General features: G+C 39.1%; 1 protein-coding gene across 1 annotated transcript; it reads right to left on the bottom strand.

Annotated features, from left to right (window-relative positions):
• Window positions 1–3627: 3627 nt before the first annotated feature.
• Window positions 3628–21852, bottom strand: acyp2 (acylphosphatase 2, muscle type). Its single transcript, XM_052111923.1, has 4 exons — window positions 21664–21852; window positions 21389–21405; window positions 20946–21055; window positions 3628–5081 (listed from the first exon to the last, which is right to left on the bottom strand). The coding sequence occupies exons 1-4, from the start codon at window positions 21794–21796 to the stop codon at window positions 4967–4969; spliced, it is 375 nt and encodes a 124-aa protein (XP_051967883.1). The 5' UTR covers window positions 21797–21852; the 3' UTR covers window positions 3628–4966.
• Window positions 21853–22154: the final 302 nt, after the last annotated feature.

Here is a 22154-nt window from a genome sequence, read left to right on the forward strand (position 1 = left end):
ATATTTTGGTAAATGATAGTTAAATGATGAGAGAATAAAACATTTTCTGTGAACTATTCCTTTAATACAGTATGTCCAAGTGTGGTTTTGCATATTTCGAAAATATGATAAATGGTCAATTGGAAAAATCACAAATAATTATCTTAATTTATAACATTGTGTCATAAATTAAATTGTGACACAAAAAACCTAATGAGATATACTATAACACTTGTGACAACATCCCAATATGACAACTAAATTCCCGGTCTCCCTCTTATTCATAACACTTCCCATTAGTAGCCTATAGCTTTATAAATAGTGTTTCCACCTATTCTGCCATAGTCTGCTGTGTCTCCATATGAGCAATGGGATCATTAAGGAATCTGACATTATTCCTGATTAATTTGCCGTATAGTGAGAATGTGGAATTTTGCAGGTCTTTAACAGCTCAGTGTCTTGCGGGGCTCTTGTGGGATATTTATGGTTCTAGTAGATAATAGTTGGATCAAGACGCTCCGGCAAAGATTCATCAAAGATCCTGAAAGAATTTGAGCTGCATACACAAAAGAGAAAGTTGGAAAGTTTATGTTTAAATGTCAAAATATACATTTACATGCACAGCAAAACTATGATTACTATGTTAGCCGCTTACCACAAAGTCCACATGTGAAAATGCTGCTATTCTCTTTTGGGGGGCACAATAATACTTTTTATTTTATTTTATTTTTTTTACATTATAATTATTTTAAGTATTTGCACATTCAATTATAAATAATTCAAATATTATGTTGTTTCTAAAAATATGATTATATAATTTTATTATATAACTATATTTATTTAGCCTATTATAATATTTGATCATTTTAATAAAAAATAATATGACAACACAATAGAGCGTAGTGGGGATTTTCTAAACATTAAAGGGGAAAGCGAGATTACATGATTAGCATGTCAACACTCTTACATGTTAGGACAGTGAGGTAACCCTGATCCAATCACTTAAACCCCCGAGTCCATTAAGGCAGTGAGTGACAGTACTACTGCAACTACAGTCTTAGAATCAAACTTTACTTTTGACACAGTAATAATGTCACATTTTCTGCAAGACTTACAGAAGTGATTGTCATTCCTAGACTGATTAGTCACATTTAGACACTTAAGTCACGATTAAAATAACAGCACTGAAAAAATTTAAGCTGCAGAAATGATTAAGCACTTTTTACATGGAATCAATTAGTTTAACCATGAACTTGCCATGAATAATGTAATATTAAGTACATTTTACATTCAAACATGTAAAAAATGAATGCTCTAGTTTATAAGTAAATATTAGTTATGACTAACAGTTAGCTTTACAATGTGTCGTCATGTATCAGTCCTAAAGTAGAAAACCTTGTCATGTTATTTGCTAATTTGTGTACATTTGACTTAATCTTTCCCAGCTGGTGTTCCCAGTATGCACTGGTCTTGAATAATTAATGAGCTTACATGTTCACTGTTTGTAAGTTAATTTACACATTTGTGTTACGTTTGGCAAGTTCTTGTTTTGTGAAGCCCGGAGTTCATTTTCTACTCAACATTATTTGTTTATGATCAAAACAATTATCTGTTGATTGTCACCGTCATCACGTTTTGTGCACCAAGTGTTTAGGTTTCCATTTCCAGTAATGCAAGATGAAATGCATGTTCTAATAATGTTCAAATAAATGTATTAATTGAAACTCACTCTTATGCCATTCCAGATGTGTATGACTTTCTTTCATCTGCAGGTCACAAATGAAGATTTGTACATTTACATTTTTATGCATTTGGCAGATGCTTTTATCCAAAGCGACTTTCAGTGCAATTATTATAGGGACAATCCCCCCGGAGCAACCTGGAGTTAAGTGCCTTGCTCAAGGGCACAATGGTGGTGGCCATGGGGTTCGAACCAACAACAAGAAGTATATTTCAGCTCTGTAGGTCCATACAATGCAAGTAAATGGGTTCCATAATTTTTAAAGTCCAAAATCCACATGAAGGCAGCATAACAGTAATCCACATGACTGCAGTGGTTTAATCCATGCCTTCAGAAGGGATATGATAGGTGTGGGTGAGAAACGGATCAATATTTAAGTAATATTTTTATCATAAATTCTGCTCCCTACATTGTAGGAGGCAATGTGCACAAAGAATGTGAATCACCAAAAATAGAAGAAGGAGAATGTGAAAGTGAAGGAAAAAGGACTAAAATGTTGATCTGTTTCTCACTAACACCTATCATATCATATCACTGAAGACATGGATTAAACCACTGGAGTCTTATGGATTACTTTCATGCTGCCTTTATATGATTTTGTATATTCAAAGATCTGGTCACCAGTCACTTGCATTTTATGGACCTACAGAGCTGAAAGTTTCTTCTAAAAATCTTCATTTGTGTTCTGCTCAAGAAAGAAAGTCACACACATCTGGGGTGGCATGAGGGTGAGTAAATTATGAGATCATTTTCATTTTTGGGCGAACTATCCCTTTAATCAACAAGCCTATTTAAGTACCTTTTACGTATATCATGATTGTATGTAAAAGTTACTGTAATTATTAAAATGTTTATGTTACATGTACTCACTTTAATCAATATTCCATCATTTAGTTAAGCAGATTTGACTTAATTTTATACCATCAAAATTTACAAAAACAAATGTGTGCAAAAATTTTAAGTAAATCTTACTAGTCATTTTTTTCAGTGAATATATCTATAACAGGCTTCTTTTTCCAGAAATGTTTTGTTTGAAAAGTGTGCTATCTTTCTCTCAAATAAATGCGACTTGCTTGGATATTTCTTCATGTATAACCACTGGATCCACTCCAGTCCCAGGGAAAGTGTTATTGCCGTGTCAAACTAATTTGCCCGAGTGCCGCGGCAATGACACAATGCATTTTGGGATCCCAAACAAAAAGCTTGGCACATTCCATCAGAGACCAGACTCTGGGGTCATCATGGTCCATTAGGGTGTCAAGCTGACATCACTCAAATATACTGTGATTTCACACTGATTCAAGTTCAACATTTCCTCTTTTATTACAGTAGTGAAGGCTGGGACTTGAGCATAGAACTCTGCTCCCAGATCAGTGTGAAAGGGTAACATCTATACAAAGGCACACTAAACCTCCAGTAAGCCTATGATCTAATCGTGCAACTGTCAGCTAAGAGGATTTCAGCCTCCCAAACCAGTGCATATGCAGATTTGCAGGAATGATGCATTTTGGGAGAAAAAGGACCCCCTGAGGTGACCATTTTTGTGTCTCTGGGGCAATATGTACAGTCTAGGAGACGTTGTGGGTGTAGATATGATGCAACTGCTTTAAAAGGACTTTAGAATTGCAAGTGCAAGTGCATTATGAAGGACACAAATGCCCTGAGATCAAATAAACTGCACAACTTAGATGCCACCTTAAGAGAGCTCTGTGCAGGCAGGCGTGTTTTCCATGGAAACAGAAGCACGATTAAATCAACGGAGGCCTGTGATTGGTCGATTATACATTAAGTGAGCATCTCTTAAAAGAGGATATTGTAACAGAATTAGAGGATATCAAATATTCATACTCCTGTCAAATCTTGTATACTTTGTAATAAAACAATCTTTTCAATGATTTTGTGTACTGATGGAGTTTTATTAGTCATCATCAAAATAATTTATATGGACATACTTAAGTTCAGGTCAAGTTCAAGCTGAAGACATAAAATTTGTATGAAAATGTATTATATTTCCTTTCATATATTATATTTCAGGATGAGTTTTAATTGGCTGTTCAAGTAAAAGAATATTGGCAACCTTTAATTGTTTGTATTTTGTTAGGAAACAGGATGTTGAGTTATATCTAACAATTCATTCGTACTAACAAAAATATGCTAATATATATTAACCAGTAAACATAATTAGGGGTTAAAAGAATAGTTCAGCTGAAAAAGAAAATAACATCATGGATTCCAAATTCAAATTAATTACTTTCTAGAACACAAAAAGAGAGATTTTGAAGAATGTACTGGTCGCTTTTTTCCATGCAATTACTATGAATAGGGACTACAGCTTTCAATCATTAAAAACAACCTGGTCTCATAGAATCACATTACTATACCAACATTTTTGCAAAATGATTTTTCTTGGCTCGTGGTACATAAAGCGGCAGTTTCCTTAAGAGTTAAGATGCTTTATTGTCCTTGTATACAACACAATGAAATGAAGTATGGCAACCCTCGAAGATAGCACAACAGTAGTACACAGGACAAACACAAGCAACAGTAAAAACAAGAGAATAATGGTGAAACGAGAACTGGAGGCGCTACAACAATGACTTAAATTCACTTTCACACAAATCACGAGTAAACGGCAGATTATCAGTCCATAAACACTTACTTATAGCCCTGTTCTTCACACAATGATATCTTATGTCATCTAAACACTTTAACGGCTAATATATTTTAATGTTTGCATTACATAACCAACTACATTTACAAGCTTGTTCAAGCTCAATCCATTGTGGTTTTCATCTCACCATTGCTTTTCGGTTATGTTTAGGTTTAAGTTTTAGGGTTGGGAGGTCGGTTTTATTGATTTAAAACTCAATAGAGCACCTTAAAAACCTCAATGGTTTGAGAGAACATTTAACCACACAGTGGAGATTTCACCTTGGAGCTGCTGCAATGTGTGTAATGAACTGCGAAATATCATTTTGCAAAAATGTCACATCATTTTTAGGAGCTCAGGATGATCAAAATGGATTCAACAGCACTGTGTATTAAACCTGTTCCATGGAACAAAGAAAGACAATCATATGGGTTTGGAACAACATTAGTGTGAGTAAATGATGGAATTTTCTTTTAAGGATGTGTTTCTTTTAAAGTGTCAGTTCAGGTTAGATCTGGTTTGCATCTCTAGCAATGATTGTGTTCTTTGTCAAGACTGAAACTCAAACAGTCTGAGCTGAACAAACTGGGATGGTTTCAGTAGCGAGTGCCAAATCCGTGAATCTCCAGTTTGGAGATGTCTCTCTCATTGGTGAACTGAGCGCGGTGGATTCGAGAACTGGGACTGCCCACGTTGCTAAGCCAGTACTTCCTGTAAATGACAGAGAGATAGAGAGATAGAGATTATGTCACAGAACAATGCACGACTGGTTCATAGATAAAAACAATGTAAATCGAAAAGTCAACATGAAACGACATCACAATCCATTGTACTTTTGTAATCTGATCTTCTGACATTTATGAGTGAAACAAGATATGAAATAATGAAGAATGCAGGATAAGACTCGATTTTGTCCATTGGGAATTGATTGGATGATGAAACGTGGTCTTTATATGACATGTAGTTGAAAAAAATGTGACATCGGCCGAAAAGGAAAGTCGTTAAAGAGGCGGAGCAAGTTTTTGAATTTTAATGTACGATTATGAAGATAAATCGTTCACAATAACAATAGAAATGTGTATTTAAAAAGTAATACAAGTTGTAAATTGTATCCAATTTCATTTCAAGGTTTTAGGGGAAAATAACTTAAAATTCAGCCTGTTCCTCACTCAAGATATCTGGACAATTGTGCACGAGTAGTTTAGACACATTTTCTGGTGCTTTGATCACTCTGGAAGTGGCCTCATTATGACCACATTAAGCTGACTTTGGAAGTGCTATGCATTATGCAGAAGTGTGGGAGGGTTCAGATCCCACATTGAAACCAGGAAGTAATCGTGTATAGAGGAAGACCGATATATCGGTTTTACTGATTGATCGGTGCCGATAGTTGTATCCTCACTTCAGTGCATATTTTGTGATTTTGATTAGATAATCAAGCGTTGGGGGCATGCAAAAATAAAATGTGAACTGCTGCTACACAATTGGCTGATTAGATAATCACATGAATAAGTTTGTGTACAGGTGTAACTAATAAAGTGGTCAGTTGAGTGTATACAGTGTGTATTTATATATATATGTTTCAACTCAATTCTTTATATAAAATAATATATTTAGTAGATTTTTTGCATTTTGACATTAATTTCAAGACACTTGAGCACATTTTACCCCCCCAGTTTTCATTACCGTTTCGCATCTGGACGTTTACTTTTAGTATTCCCATTGTTTTCAGCGATAATTGTCATTGTAAATAAAATTTAAAAAATGTGCCACGTCAGCCCATACATCATGTCTCCAACTTCATATCTACATGAATAATAATAAACCTTATTCCTCATTAAACTTTATCTGGTGAAATACAGATAACATATACAAAACCCTTCATATGGCGAATATATAGGCAATAAAAAGATTAATTTGGTAAATATAGAGCATTCCAATGGCATAAAGTCTCCATCATTTTTTAAATAAGAGTTTGCGGTGTGTTTCAGGCTTCTTCATAGTTAAAAGTCCCACGTTAAGCACCAAATTTGTTTCTGACTATTATTGTGATTTAACAATAATGCATCTGGGATTGTATTCATTTTGGACTCTTATAGCCTTATAGCCTCTATTCCTGTGTGTCATAGAAAGGAAAGACATTTATTTATTTATGAATTTACATTAAAAAAAAAAATGTATTTCAATAACCGTCAGCCAATTAATTGATTATCAACCTTTTCCACCATCTTTGTTATGTGTATAGGCGAAATCTGTCGACATCTAATCGCATACACACGATCAGTGACGAGTATGATTCTGAGGTTGCATGTTCCCCTCTAACATTACATTTTTACTCCACTGATGGTTAGGTTTAGGTTTGGGGTTTGATTGGGGAGTAGAGTTAATAAAATATACATTCCTCTTCACTGAATTACAGCCTGTACAGCTGAAAACATCACTTTTGGCGCCCCTCTGTGGACATTTCACCCAGAAAAGGGAGCTCACACGTGCCCATACTCTCAACAGTTACCACTTTTGCCTCTGGGGGGCAGTGTTTTACATTTCTGTAAGCACAAACTGATTTTAGCTAAAGAAAAGTCAACCTACTGTTTCCGATTTCACTGTCCATCACTCTGCTTTTTTGGTCATTTTTAGGAGCTGGACAACCCTAGACTCTATTCGCATTCATTGTATGAAAACATAACTACTAGAACATTTTACTGAACTTCTCTTTGTACATTCAATGAAAGATAGTCCAATGAGAATATTTGGCATGGCATGAGGTTATATACATAATGAAAAATATAAAATTTTTCGTTGAACCCTTCCTTTAAAAAGTTTTAAACTTACATTAGTTCTGTTACAAAGTGGATAAAGGAAGATAAACAATCGTCCATTTTCTTTCTCTCTCTCTTTCACAAAAATAAGGGCGCGGCACACACACACACAAGCACTTACACTCTCTCTCTAAGTGAACTCGGACATGCAGGATCTGTCATGCAATATTCCTCTGAGGACTCTAAATGCATTATTCTCCCCCGTGGGCCGTAGCTCTGATCTCATATTGGATAAGAAATGTGTGGTCAGACCATCTGCATGGCTGTCCAATATTCAGCTCTATAATGGGCCTGCCAGGAAGAGGCGGAGTTTGTGTCAAATCTCTACAGCAACAGAATAAGAAAGGCCTCTTTGATAAAGTGACCAGTACAGATTGTGTTTTGAGCAGTGGGAAAGACGGATCACAGACGGGTCAGGGTTATCTGGGTTATCAGACGCCTAAGTCGTAAATCACTGACGCAAATCAAGAGATTTCTTTTGACCTGAAAGCCGTGTGTTGCAGCACTCATTTAAATGCATTAATGGGTGTGGTTCACTCAATACTAAGGAAATCCAATCCTAAACAAGGAAATGTTTCTTTCCATGAATGAGGTACCGGTGTTGGGGAAACTACATTGAAAGCGCAGCTTGCCAAGCTACAAGCTAGTCATTAGTGGTGGAAGTTCATAAACATTTTCCCACACGTGACATCAAAGCATACCTATCATATTCTGAACTGCAGAGCATTACTTTTTATCAAGCTATACAAAAAAAAATAAAAACATTACAAGCCTGAAAAATAATTATGAGTTTCAATAATGTCCGTATGTCATTGTAACGTGTGGTCATCACTCACTTTAATTCATAATTAATCTGGCCCCTTTTCTTATTTGAACGAACTGAACAAATGACATGCAGGTCATTCGCTAATTTAGCATATCATCGTACACGAATGAGACGACTGAGTGAGTTTACCAGAACATACAGTTCATTCATGTTTGAGACATACTCAAATGACAGGCTAGTACTAAGCTCAGTGAAAGGGCGAATTCGTTCAGCGGGTCGAACCAATGATGGCTCCTTCACAGCCCTCACTCGAATGCTATTGGCTCATGCTAATAATCACAATCTTTAAAGGCATGAAAAGCAGTAGAGCTCATTGGCTTTGAAAAGGAAGAGACAAGGTGAATGAAAGTTGTAAGTCATTGTATGGAGGTGAAAGATTAATTCACAAACCAAACATCAATACCAGTCAAGCTACCCATATTTTCCTTTAAAAAGGTTTTTTAAGATTTAAGCATTTTAATTTCATAAACAAATTCCATTAAATTGAACAGAGCAAATCTTTAACAAAAATAACTAAATAAATAAATAATGTTTTATTAATGCAATTTTCTTGAAAAATTACACAATTTAATTTGATGAAATTTTGTTGCAAAATGTACATTTGTAAATCTTGGAACTTTGATTGTGTCATTTGTGTTTTCCTCAAGGAGGAACAGAATGCTTTTAACACAGATGATAAAGAACTTCTTACTCCTCTTACACCATGAATGACTTATTCAACACGCTCTCTGGACACTGTACAGCTGTACTTTGAATATAAACTTAAATCTGAGCTGAGCTGAAATCTTTGTAGTGTTTATTGAGTCTCCCATTCTAACCCCTGGTGAGGAAGTTAGATAACATTGAGGCATAGTGATAGGAAGGAATTTCCTCATACAGACCTTTGTTTCCATGAAGCACAGTCTAACAATCTGCCAGATACTATTGCTTGCTCTGGTATAACACCAGGAACACAATGTTTGTTTGATATGAAAACTCCAGCGTCTCTTGGTCTGGTGTTTTAAGAGTAGCGAACAATGCAAAAATAATTTTCTTACAAACATTTTTGTCTTCTTTTGAGGTTATATATATGAAAAAAAAAATAAAAAAATAATAATAATAATAATAATAATAATAATATATATATATATATATATATATATATATATATATATATATATATATATATATATATATATATATATATATAAACATCCAAACAAGATAAGTTTACTTGAGAAGCAAAATTGTGCAACAACATAGGACTTGTTTTTAGAGAACATCCCTTATTTATTTTATTTTAAATTATATATAAACATTCTATAGTTTTAAAAGTATTTTTGCATCACTGTAGTACTCCATTGGTACTGCCATTAATTTTCACATTTATACTAGAGATGCACCGATTGCAATTTTCTTGGCCGATTTCGATTTCCAATTTTTTGCAAGTGTGACCTGCCGATACCGATTTTTACCGATTTTCTTCTAAGAACTATTATTGACCGCATATACAAACAAAATCTACCTTTCTTCAATGCAACAATTTATTTTCATAATAAAATAAATTATTCAACATTACAATTTCCCCCAAACTGCACTAAGTTACAGGATCTTCTCTCACTTAAACAACTCTCAAAATAAAGTGCTCTGTGACTGGAAAGAGGTAGAAATAACAATTAACTGCAAATGAGTTGCTTTATATAACAAATGTCATTTTCCACTATTTTTATAAATGGACCTTTTCCTCTTTATTACTCGTCTAACAAAATAATTCCAAAGATCTGAAAAACTGAAGTCATGACACGAGATTAAACAACTCGGGCAATGCGACGTCGGAAAGTACTTCCTACTCTGTATCGAGGAAATGTATCAGATTTCTGAACCCTCTGTCCTCAACTATGGAGAACGGCTGGTCATCCAGGGCCATGAATTCCATAATTTTCCTCGTAATTGATTTGATCTTTTCGCTGCTCATTCCAAGGGATGATAGGAGAGGCTGCTGACTTGTGACTGGCTCTGAGCTCTGGCTAGCTTTAGCCACTTTCACTTTTTAGCCTCTTTTTTAAAATGGGCATTTTCAGCTGGGTGATGGTGTTATAAATGTCTAATTAGGTTTGTTGATCCGAAAGTTATTGTGGTGGTTCCCCCGCGGTTTACTTTGGCCTTACAATTATTACACATTTCGAACTTTATGTATTCTTCACTCACAGTGAAGATCTTCCACGCCAATGACATGTTCACGTGCGGCTGTGACGTTATTGCCTGCGCCGCTGGCAACAAAACGGACCGGCTTGGAATCGGTAAGACGTGAGGCTGACCGGCCGGTTACCGGTCCGGGCCGAGCATGCGGAAAATCGGCTAAATCCAGTCCCTGGCCGGTCGATCGGTGCATCTCTAATTTCTACATATACATACACTGTATACACTCACTGACCACTTTATTTGGAACACCTGTACACAAACGTATTCATGCGATTATCTAATCAGCCAATTATGTGGCAGCAGTTCAGTGCATATGGGTCAGGAGCTTCGGTTATGTTCACATCAACCATCAGAATGGGGAAACATTTATCTAGTGATTTGGAGCGTGGCATGATTGTTGGTGCTAGATGGCTGGTTTGAGTATTTCTGTAACTGCTGATCTCCTGGGATTTTCATGCACAAAAGTCTCTAGATTTACTCAGAATGGTGCCAAAAACTAAACGCTCAGTAAGTGCCAGTTCTGCAGTCGGAAATGACTTGTTAATGACAGAGGTCAGAGGAGAATGGCCAGACAGTGTATATTAGGACATTTTCTTGACAGAATCACACTAAGAGCTTTTGAGTTTTGCAATTAAAATAAGAAAAACCTATTTGCCATTAAGAAAAATTTGGAAAATACACTTAATTTAAGGTATATTCTCTGAAAACAAGTCTTGTCTTAAACTATTTTTCTTCTCAAGCTTATTTTAAGGATATTTTTCCTAAAAAACAACACAAAAATACTGATGAAGAAAGTATTGTCATGAAGCCATAATGTGTTTTGAGTGGTTGCTAGGCTGTTGCTATTCAGTTGCAATGGCATTTTTAGTGCATTGTTATGCTATTTCCAGGCTGTTCTGGGTGGTTGCAACTAGGTAGTTGCTTACCGGCCAAATCAAAAGAGTCCCAAGTCTCTATGTTATTTATGTTTCTAGGTATGGCTCAGTGGGATTTTTCTTGGGATGAAACTTAGTTTGTAACCCTGCAGGACGCTGCCATCACTGCTGGACATGTCATGTTTATAGGGAAGGAAACGTAGTGTGATTTACAACTTGAAGGTGCTGAAAAGCGCTCTGGAAATATTTCTACACTTTGTAAACATCCACCTATAATACAAGGATGGGTGTAGCGGTAATTTGTCCTTATCACAACAAAGAGTTCCTAGAAGTTGGAAGCATTCTATTATTGTGCCTTTAGCCAAGTGCAGCTCCCCAAAATCCTTGAATGATTTTAGACCTGTAGCCTTGACCTCATTGGTCATGAAAAGCTTTGAGAAAATTATCAAAGAGGCTGTCTTACTGCAGGTTGGAGATCAGTTAGATCCACTGCAGTTTGCATATAGGTCTGGCAGGGGTGTGGAGGATGCTGTGATCACACTACTGCACTTTATTTTTAGCCATCTGGATAGAGCAAAAACTCATGTCAGACTTTTTATTTGTTGATTTTACTTCTGCTTTTAACACTATTCAGCCCCTTTTGCTCGCTGAAAGACTGATTGCAGATTTTAACCTGGATTTGAATTTGGTGGGCTGGTTATTGGATTTTTTAACAGATAGATCTCAGCGGGTGAGGGCAAACAGCACCCTATCTGAAGTCACTTTTACATCTACTGGTTCCCCCCAAGGATGCTGTCTGTCTCCTCTCCTGTACATCCTGTATACAAACCAGTGTCGCAGTTTGTACCAAGATAGATACATACTTAAGTTTGCTGATGATTCTGTTATTGTCAGCTTGCTATCAGGGAATGAGCGAGACCATGGGCCAGTCCTTAGTGACTTTGTAGAGTGGTGTGATAGTTCATCTTTACAGCTGAATGTATCTAAAACGAAGGATATGATCATTGACTTTCGCAGGTCACCACCTTCCCCTACAGTCACGGTTATTAAGGGCATGGATATTGAGCCCGTGGAGACATACAAATATCTTGGAGTCATTCTAGATAACAAACTGTGTTTTGAACCGTTGGTTGATGCTGTCTCAAAGAAATTCCAACAAAGAATGTACTTTCTTAGGAAAATGAATACTTTTAATGTTTCGTCAGACATGATGATTCTGTTTTATCGTGCTTTTATTGAATCGGTTTTATCTTTCTGCATATCTGCTTGGTTTGGAAGCCTCTCCCTGACAAATAAAAACAGACTTGGTAGTCTGGTCAAAGTGGCAAACTCCTTTTCCGGCAGGGCCTTGATGCAGAACTCCAGTCCGAGCTGGCTTGTCGTGACGAAGGTATCTCTCTTGAGCAGTTCATAACCTTGGCTATCCGCATAGACAACCTTATCTGTTCCAGACGCCCAGCATGGTGGACGACACCTCTCTCGCCGGTGCCCCAGACAACCCACACTTCAGAACCTATGCAGGTCGACCGGTCACACATCTCCCCCGAGGAAAGGGAACGCCGTTACGCCAACCGCCTCTGTCTCTATTGCGGTCAAGCTGGACATCAGCGCGTCAACTGCCCGACGCGTCCCTCACAAGCTTCACGTCCTGGGGTGAGTCTGCTCGTTTCCTCTACCTTGCCAGGCACCTGTCTCGAGGTGCCCATTAAAATAACCTTCCGGTCAACCAGTACTAACACCCAAGCTTTGATTGACTCGGGGGCAGCGGGGAATTTTATCGATGAGTCGTTCTGTGTACAGTATCAAATTCCCCTGACGGTGTGTAATCCTCCTTTGACAGTGGCGGCGCTAGATGGTCGTCCCCTGGGATCTGGCAGAGTGTGCTACACCACCCGTGACCTCCTGCAGGTGGGGCACTTCATACTGAAATTATTCGCTTCTACGTCATCCAATCTCCTCGCAACCCTGTGATTCTTGGCTTTCCCTGGCTCCGACTACACAACCCACGAATTTCCTGGCAGGATAATCAGCTCACGCAGTGGGGGGCCACCTGTTTTATGAGATGCCTACGCTCCAGCCGACCTACCCCCGTGGGGGCTGCCCACGTCATAGAGAACTCCGACGCCATCCCCGCGATTCCTCCGGCATACGCCGACCTCAGTGAGGCCTTCAGCAAGGCCAAGGCGTCACAACTCCCACCACATCGTTCCAGCGACTGCGCCATCGAGCTCCTCCCCGGAGCCTCACCACCCCATGGCAGAATCTATCGACGTCACAGTGAAGTTCCGATACCCACTGCCCCTGGTTCCCTCAGCCCTGGAACAACTGAGGTCGGCCAAGATCTATACTAAGCTGGATCTCCGAAGTGCCTACAATTTGATCTGCATCCGGGAGGGGGACGAGTGGAAGACCGCCTTCTCCACCACCAGCGGCCATTATGAATATCGGGTCATGCCGTTCGGCCTGTCCAACAGCCCCTCAGTGTTCCAATCTTACGTGAACGATGTCTTCAGGGACATGCTCAACAGGTGCCTTATTGTATACATCGATGACATCCTAATTTACTCTGATTCCCTCGAGGAGCACATCATCCAGGTGAGAGCTGTCCTGAAGCATCTTATCCAGCACCAAATGTATGCCAAGGTCGAGAAATGTGAGTTCCACTCGAGGTCTGTTACCTTCCTGGGGTACATCATCAGCCCCGAAGGGGTGGCCATGGACGATAATAAGGTCCAAGCCGTACTAAACTGGCCTCAACCCTCCACCGTGAAAGAACTCCAATGCTTTCTGGGATTCTCCAACTTTTACCGAAGATTCATCAGAAACTTCAGCACCGTCGCCTCACCTCTCTCCAACCTGGTAAAGGGGAATCAACACAAGCTCCACTGGACCCCCGACTCCCTCCGGGCCTTCGCTCAGCTAAAGGAGCGCTTCACTTCTGCACCCATTCTGCACCACCCAGACCCCGACATACCGTTCGTCGTGGAGATGGACGCCTCGAACACGGGCATTGGAGTGATCCTCTCCCAACGCCAAGGTAACCCTCCTAAGCAGTTTCCCTGCGCCTTCTACTCCCGCAAACTCTCTTCCGCCAAGCAAAATTATGACGTCGGCAACCGTGAACTCCTGGCTATGAAAGCCGCGCTGGAGGAGTGGCGACATTGGTTAGAGGGGGCCCGACATCCGTTCCAAGTGTTCACAGACATGATGCCCCGTACTCCAGTCACCCTGGCATCACTGCCACCATCCACCTGCTGCGGAACCGCTTCTGGTGGCCAATGCTGTCGGACGACGCGGCCGACATTGTTAACAAATTCCAAGCCTGCAACGTCGCCAAAACCCCCAAACAACCGCCAGCCGGCCTGCTTCAACCTCTACCCATACCTCGATGTCCCTGGTCGCACATCGCTGTGGACTTTATCACAGATCTCCCCAACTCTCAATGCCATACCACCATTCTAACCGTTGTTGACCGATTCTCCAAGGCCTGCCGTCTTATCCCGTTGCCCAAACTGCCCACTGCCCTGGAGACCGCCGAACACCTGTTCCAGTATGTCTTTCGGTACTACGGACTTCCCGAGGACAACGTCTCCGACCGGGGCCCACAATTCACGTCCCGGGTATGGAAAGCTTTCTTCCACCGCCTGAACGTCAACATCAGCCTCACTTCCGGGTATCACCCGCAGTCCAACGGTCAGATGGAACGCCTGAATCAGGAAATCACAAGATTCCTCCGAACGTACTGCCATCACAATCAGGCGGATTGGAGTCGCTACCTTCCATGGGCCGAGTATGCCCAGAACGCCCTCGTCAAACCCTCAACCAACCTGACACCGTTTCAATGTATTCTGGGTTACCAACCCCCTCTCTTCCCGTGGTCCGGCGAACCCTCCGAAGTCCCCGCCGTCAACGACTGGTTACAGCGCAGTGAGGCAGTGTGGGACCAGGCCCACGTCCACCTGCAGCGGGCGGTGAATCACTCCAGAGAGCAAGCCAACCGTCACCGCCGGTCCGGTCCCAGTTACATCCCTGGCCAATGGGTTTGGCTCTCAACCCGAGACATCCGTTTACACCTACCATGCAAAAAACTCAGTCCTAGGTATTTGGGTCCCTTCAAAATTCTTAGACAAATCAATCCAGTTTCTTTCCGTTTACAACTCCCTGCTAATTACCGTATCTCTCCTACTTTCCATGTTTCCCTGCTCAAACTGGCTGATGCTCCGAGGACTGAGGAGGGGGCGCCTCCCGGGCCCCTCCCCATGGTTGTGGGCGGTGAGGAGGCCTTCCTGGTACGCACCTTGCTCGACTCCAGGCGTCACCGAGGTCAGATCCAATACCTGGTGGATTGGGAGGGGTATGGCCCGGAAGAAAGATCCTGGGTCAGCGCCAATGACATCCTGGACCCCAACCTCATCACCGAGTTCCACCAGATCTATCCGGAGAGACCGGCTCCTCGACCTCGGGGAAGACCTCGACGCAGGTCGCATCATTGCGTCCGGAGCCGCTCACAATATCTGCATACCTTCCAGTATGCAGATATTGACCTTACAGTGGAAAGACTTCACAACGGTGGCAAGACAGCCCCTACCTGACCCAATATGAGCCACCGGGGTAAGTTGTCACACTGGAAAGCTGTCACAAGGGCTATATCTCAGTAACTATAAAAAATTATAGGTTTGGAGTAGGGTTGGGAATCATAAGGAATTTTATGTTTCTGGTTTCTTAATGGTTCCAGTAATGATTCCAGCTAATCTTTTTTTTTTTTATAATTATTTGGAAATAAGAAAATAAATACTTATTGCATTTACTTCCACTCTGCTGTCTATTACCAAATAATGAGATAATTTCAGATATCTACAGAGCAGATATAACCAATCAGAAATAAATGTATTTCATTTTATAAAATGCCGCTTATTACAACAAATTGTGTGTATCTTTAATTATACATAGTCATATGAACAACCAGTCAGTAACAGCACTGATTGATTTAATAGAGACACAGGTCATCATTAAATAAACAGTAACCGTTTAGACTGTCATGTAGCCTAATGTTGTACTTCAGGCTTGTGAGACTTCAACAGTTCTTATTTCATTTCGAGTTGGACATTCATAACTTGCACATCAGTATATGAGTACTTGTATACTGGAAGCTCTGTATGTTTTGCTAGATTTAAAAGAACCATCTCATTAAAATGGTTCTTTCAGGAACCAAAATTTTAAGTAAAAATAAGGTGTAAAAAAGTATTTATCATATCACTTCTGAAGACATGGATTAAAACACTGGAGTTGGATGGATTACTTTTATGTTGCCTTTATGAGCTTTTTGGAACTTTACATTTCTGGTCACCATTCACTTGCATTAAATGGACTAACAGAGCTGAAATATTCTTCTAAAAACCATTTGTGTTCTGCAGAAGAAAGAAAGTCATACACATCTGGATGGCATGAGGGTGAGTAGATGATGAGAGAATTAACATTTTTAGGTGAACTATCCCTTTAAATGGTTTTCTTTTATCGCTGTAAGGTCATAAATGGTTAAATCAAAAAACGATCGCCAAACCATTACACCGATTTCACATCACATGTAAACATCCAGAGTGCATGAGTGTTGTGTGCATCACTGTTTGCGTTTTGATGTATTGCGTTATCAAATTTATTTAATAAGCACATATTTGGTAGTTACAGATGTATTGGTGTGCATGCAAATGCAAAATGAACAGCCGGTTCCCACTGTGGCAACTTACCCCCTCTAGAGGGACAACATGCCCCACCATAGGTTCAAAATGTGTTAAATGAAAACTGTATCTAGTTTCCTGGTCAACAGCGGTAGAAACGTTAAATCACTTTTTGTTTTGTAACCAACACTTTGGGTCCATACAGAAATATACTTCACAGAAGTAAAATGTGTGACAACTAGCCCTGCAATCCCCTTCTTTTAAAAACATTGTTCTTTGCTATGTTGCTCAGTTTTAAAGTGCAGTTCGGAGTCCATTGGTCCAGAATGGTCATTGGCATTCAGCTAATGAAGACAATGCAAACGACACTGCTAAACGACAGTACAAACACAACTGCAGCTGTAGACAGATCTGACAGTTATGCTGTGATGGAATAAACTGTTATTATAGCACCAAACAAACATCAAATTACTTTATCTAACACAGGCTTCATCATCAGATTAATGTTGTGTTTGCTTAATGATCAGCTCCAGACGGCGAACCGTGTGGACTAGAGTATTTTCAGCTGCAGAAGTGACCCTGGGGGCAATTCAGATCTACTGTGTACATTTGAATAAATGGACAACACTAATTAAAGCTCTGTGGTCAGTGTTGAGGGATTTTTGTTAATTTACTTTAGTAATAAAACACACATAACAGTGTTATCTGACAAACGGGCACACACATGTTCAAAATACAAGTCTACAATCCATGATACTAGACAATATGTTTTATGCTGTAGATTCAAAAGAGTGACTCATAAGAGTAATTTGTTCAGGAATCTGACTACACTGATCACGCTGTTTGCTTCAAGCTATAGATTAAAATGAACCGGCTAATAAGAGTCATTCATCCAGGAATCAGGCTGCACTGGTCGTGCTGTTTGTTTCGCACTGTAGACTCAAAAGAAAAACATATGTGTCTTTAGTTTGGGAATCGGGCTACACTGGTTGCGATATATGTTTCGCATTGTAGACTCAAAAGAAATCATATAAGAGTCATTCATTTGGGAAGCAGACTACACTGGTTGCGCTATATATTTCGCACAATAGATTCAAAATAACAGACTTGTAAGATTAATTCGTTCAGGATTCGGGCTACACTGGTCGTGCTGAATATTTCACACTGTAGATTCAAAAGAATGACTCGTAAGATGAATTAGTTCAGGAACCGGGCTACACTGGTTGCGCTGAATATTTCGTGCTATAGATTCAAAAGAACAGACTTGTAAGATTCATTCGTTCAGGATTTGGGCTTGTGACGAGGAGGAGGGCGGAGCCGGGCCGTGAGAAATCCATATGCAGCAGCCATGGATGCGTTTATGTTTTTGTGTGTTTTTTTTAAAATTCCAATTAAAACATTACTTTGAGTTTTCTTTCCCATTTCAACCCTGTTACATTGGTGCCAAAAGCCCTACCAGCCGCCAAAATGCCGAGGGGTGTTCCATCAGCCAGGCGTCGGAGGACTGGCTCCGGTCCGCCATGGGAGGAGCGGCTGTCGTCCGCCAGAGGGTGGAGGAGTGATCGAGGACCAGGAGATGGCATATCTGGGAACAGGTAAGCAAGTTTTTTTCTCTCTCTCTCTCTCTCACTCCTCCTTGTCCTTTCCCTCTCCTCTTTGATTGAGTCCTAGAGAAGTGGGGAAAAGCCTGCCGGCAGGCGGGGACGGGAAAGTGGGGCCAGGCCGTAAGTATGCAAGTCCAGCCCAAATCGGGCTAATCAGCCAAGGAGAGAAGTTCGGGAGAGAGAGAGCCACATGCAGCTGCCCTGTGTGTTTATGTTTTTGTGTCTTTTTGTTTAAGTTCCTATTAAAATATTACTTTGATTTTTCAGCTGGTTCCCACCTCCTCCTTTCCCAGTTCAACCTTGTTAAAGGCCTACACTGGTCGAGCTTTATATTTTGTGCTGTTGATTCAAAAGAACAACTCATTAGATTAATTAGTTCAGAAACCGTGCAACATTGGTCATACAGTATATTTTGCGATTTAGAATCAAAAGAACGACACATAAGAGTAATTAATTCAGGAATAGGATTACACTGGTTGCACAGTTGCTCTGTAGACTCAAAAGAACCAGCTCATGAGAGTCATTTGTTCGGTAATTAGACTACACTGGCCAAACTTTACACTTCATACTATAAATTCAGAAGTGGCACTGCTAAAATATAGTGCAGGAAGCACTGTCAGAATATTTTAGTAGCCTATGATTTTTGTTGGCATTGCAGGAATAATACACATCTAAGAACCTTTAATGGAACCAAAGTCATTAAAGTCAGTTGCTTCCCGAATTTTTGTGCAATCATTACCCGAGAATGTTTGTGTGTTTGGTGCTTTTTTTGGTGTTTGTTTCAGTGCAGGCTACTGTTATATGTGAAAAAGTCTTACTGCATATTCCCAATAGAGTCATGTAATAGCTAACAGTTCATCCAGTTCAAGCAGCAAATTTGAATACTGAAGTAATAAGTCGTTCGTATGTTGGCATGTTATTCTGAACATAGCCAGATGATATCAGCACTGGTGAGAGGCGATCTTTAACATCCGGAACTGGGCTGGACACTAATAACTCTCTCTCTCTCTCTCTCTCTCTCTGAGATCTCTGCAGAACAAAAATGGGCATTTTCCAATCAGTGGGGGTTTTCAAACCGGGATGAACGTTTTTCAACCACTTTACACGATTTGCGTACTACATTGAGATTCCCTTCTTTCACTGGATAGTGAAATGACCATTCCGATTTGAAAACACCCACAGATTGAGACCTATACTTCCCTCTCTCCCTCTCTCTCTCTCTCACACTGTCTGGTGGAATATCTGGTTCATATTTTGAGTCTGTGATGTCATACAGCCCTCACCCCTGTGCCCCACCTCACCCAGACTGACATCATTTCACCATCTTTCCAGTTCCGGCACAGCCTGAGGGACTGCAGACCTGTATATGCCCACTCAACACACAGACACACAATCAACACACATTCACTCAAATTACAGCACACAAAACAGCAGCCAGAGGCTGGAATGATACTACAACTCACTCCCAGGCAACAAAACCATTTTCTTTTTTTTTTTACAGAAAGCTTTTAAGTGATAAATCTGCTCCATTGGAGCACAATCTATTGTTTGTCGTCTCGATATTGCTCACATCAAGGGTGACATCCATGCATTACTGTGCACAATGGTTTTGGAAGGAAATGTAAGTTTCCATTTTCACGTTGTTACAAGTAGCCCGTTCTAGTGATCCACGGGACAAAGACTGAAGCGCTGGCGACATCTGCTGGTTAAAAGACGCACTGCACGAGAGACAACGTTAGTTTCCTTTTCGTTCAGGACAAAATCAAAAGAAAAGAATATTAATAATATTTTGTATGATGAAAATAAAACCTATTTTAGAACATGAAGATGTTTTACAATGCTTAATTAAATAATTTTTACAACAATGAATCATATGTCTGATTTCATTTATGCTTAAAATCATTATAATTTAAATTAAACTTACAAATATACTTTACAATTAAAATAAAATATGAATATTTTCAATATAATGATAATATATCGGTGCATCACAAATGCATTAAATGTGATTTATTCATATTACAGTAATGAGAGTTTTTTTTTATTACAATGGGCTACTAATTGTGGGAGGAGTTACATTTGCTAAACTGCCATGAAAATAATGTAAAAATGCAAATAAATAAATAACAAACTTAATGGTTGAAAAATAGGCAACATTTTCTTTATGCAAAATATAATTTTTGGGGGGAAATTTGGTTGCTCTATCGGTATGTACAAATGTTTACTTTTTATTGTATTTTAAAAATGTGTATCTTTTAAATAATGTTTAAGTTTTTATATTGTTTTCATTTCTAATTTAATCGATTTTTTTATTTCGTTTTGTAATTTCTTAATACTTAAAATAAATGTGTTATACTTTTATTTATTGTAATGCAGTTTCCTTTGCATTTAAGTTCTGATGAGCACTTTGAGTTGCACTTATTGTTTGATTAGTTTTTGTGAGATTCATGTTTAGTAGTGATATAGTATTATTACGTTTCCATCAAACTTAATACTATAATACACTGGCATTTGCTTTAATGGATCAGATATGTTATAGAAATTAAACTGAAAGAAACTAATTAAAAATCACTTATAAACAGCAGAAAGACTCACATTTCTTTAACTTTGTCAGGGGGTCCTTGCACCTGTCCAACCACAGTACCCTCTCTAGTGTTCTTTACCCAACCAGTCACTCCCAGTTTCTTTCCCTCTTCCTCAGTATACTGCAGTACAACAGAACACATGGAAAATACATTGAGAGATATATAAACATGTTAAATGTGTATGTAATATAATGTAATAATGTATGTGAAATATAACAGAACATGTTTACATTTATGAATACTGTAGCAGTAGCCTACCATGGTACAGTTACTAAATGAGATACTATGGTACTTTGAAAAACACCATGCACTGAATGATTACCATATTACCACACTTATACTCCAACTACAAAGAATATCATGGTACTTTATTGTTATTGTTGTAGCAGGTTCTCTCCTACTTCCATTGTGGTAAAAGCTATTTTCTAAATTTGGATTGTCCAAATTTCTCACCATTCTGAAGCAAACACCTAAAAGAAGATGACATTTGTGTAAAGACAGTGAAATAAGTGGAAGAATTGTATTCATCTTTTAGAACATTAACATAATACATGAAGAGTAAAAAAATATACATTACATAAAAAATAACAGTGCACGAGTAAAAAAATACAATAAAAATAAAAATTGGTGCCGTAACAGAAATAAATAGAAACATCACGTGCGTCTATTTTTGGAGGCGTAGCGTGAATAAACTTCTCCAAGTTTGCAATGAATTGTCAAATACCCACCCTGAACATTCCCGAACACTTCAAAATCTACAGAAACATATTTTTCACCGGCGCCTGAAGACATTGTAAACAACACTACGGGTGTAAGGACCAAAAGAACAGTCCGGTAGACGTTTAAATGACCGATAATCATAAATAAAAGTCACCTCAACCAGCGAGAAAACAACACCGCTACTCATCGAGGTTCCCTTAAAGTGGCGTTCTGTTGTCACGTGATAACTGCTCCTTTTCTCGGCGCTCATCCGAATGGGCCAATCGCAGTCGAGTGTGATTACTGGATGAGGATTTATTTATTAAGTTGTTTTATAAAGATGGTTGGAAGATTGATCATAGTGGTGTCGCAGGAGTCAATCATTGAAACTATAAAATAATAAAATGATTATACTTTTTGTGTGTACAGATATTTCCAATGAGACAAACGTCCTGCGAGTACTTGAAATGAAAATTCTCTCAACATTTACTCACCCTCATATTCATGACTAACTTGCTTT

This window comes from Xyrauchen texanus, chromosome 39 (assembly GCF_025860055.1).
Source record: "Xyrauchen texanus isolate HMW12.3.18 chromosome 39, RBS_HiC_50CHRs, whole genome shotgun sequence".
Classification (NCBI taxonomy): domain Eukaryota; kingdom Metazoa; phylum Chordata; class Actinopteri; order Cypriniformes; family Catostomidae; genus Xyrauchen; species Xyrauchen texanus.

Excerpts from the sequence above, each read along its gene's own strand:
- acyp2 (XM_052111923.1), bottom strand. The coding sequence starts at position 21,796 with ATGATTATCGGTCATTTAAACGTCTACCGGACTGTTCTTTTGGTCCTT. Across the intron at positions 5,082-20,945 it reads CCTGACAAAGTTAAAGAAAT|GAAGTACTGGCTTAGCAACG; the intron begins GTGAGTCTTTCT and ends TGTCATTTACAG.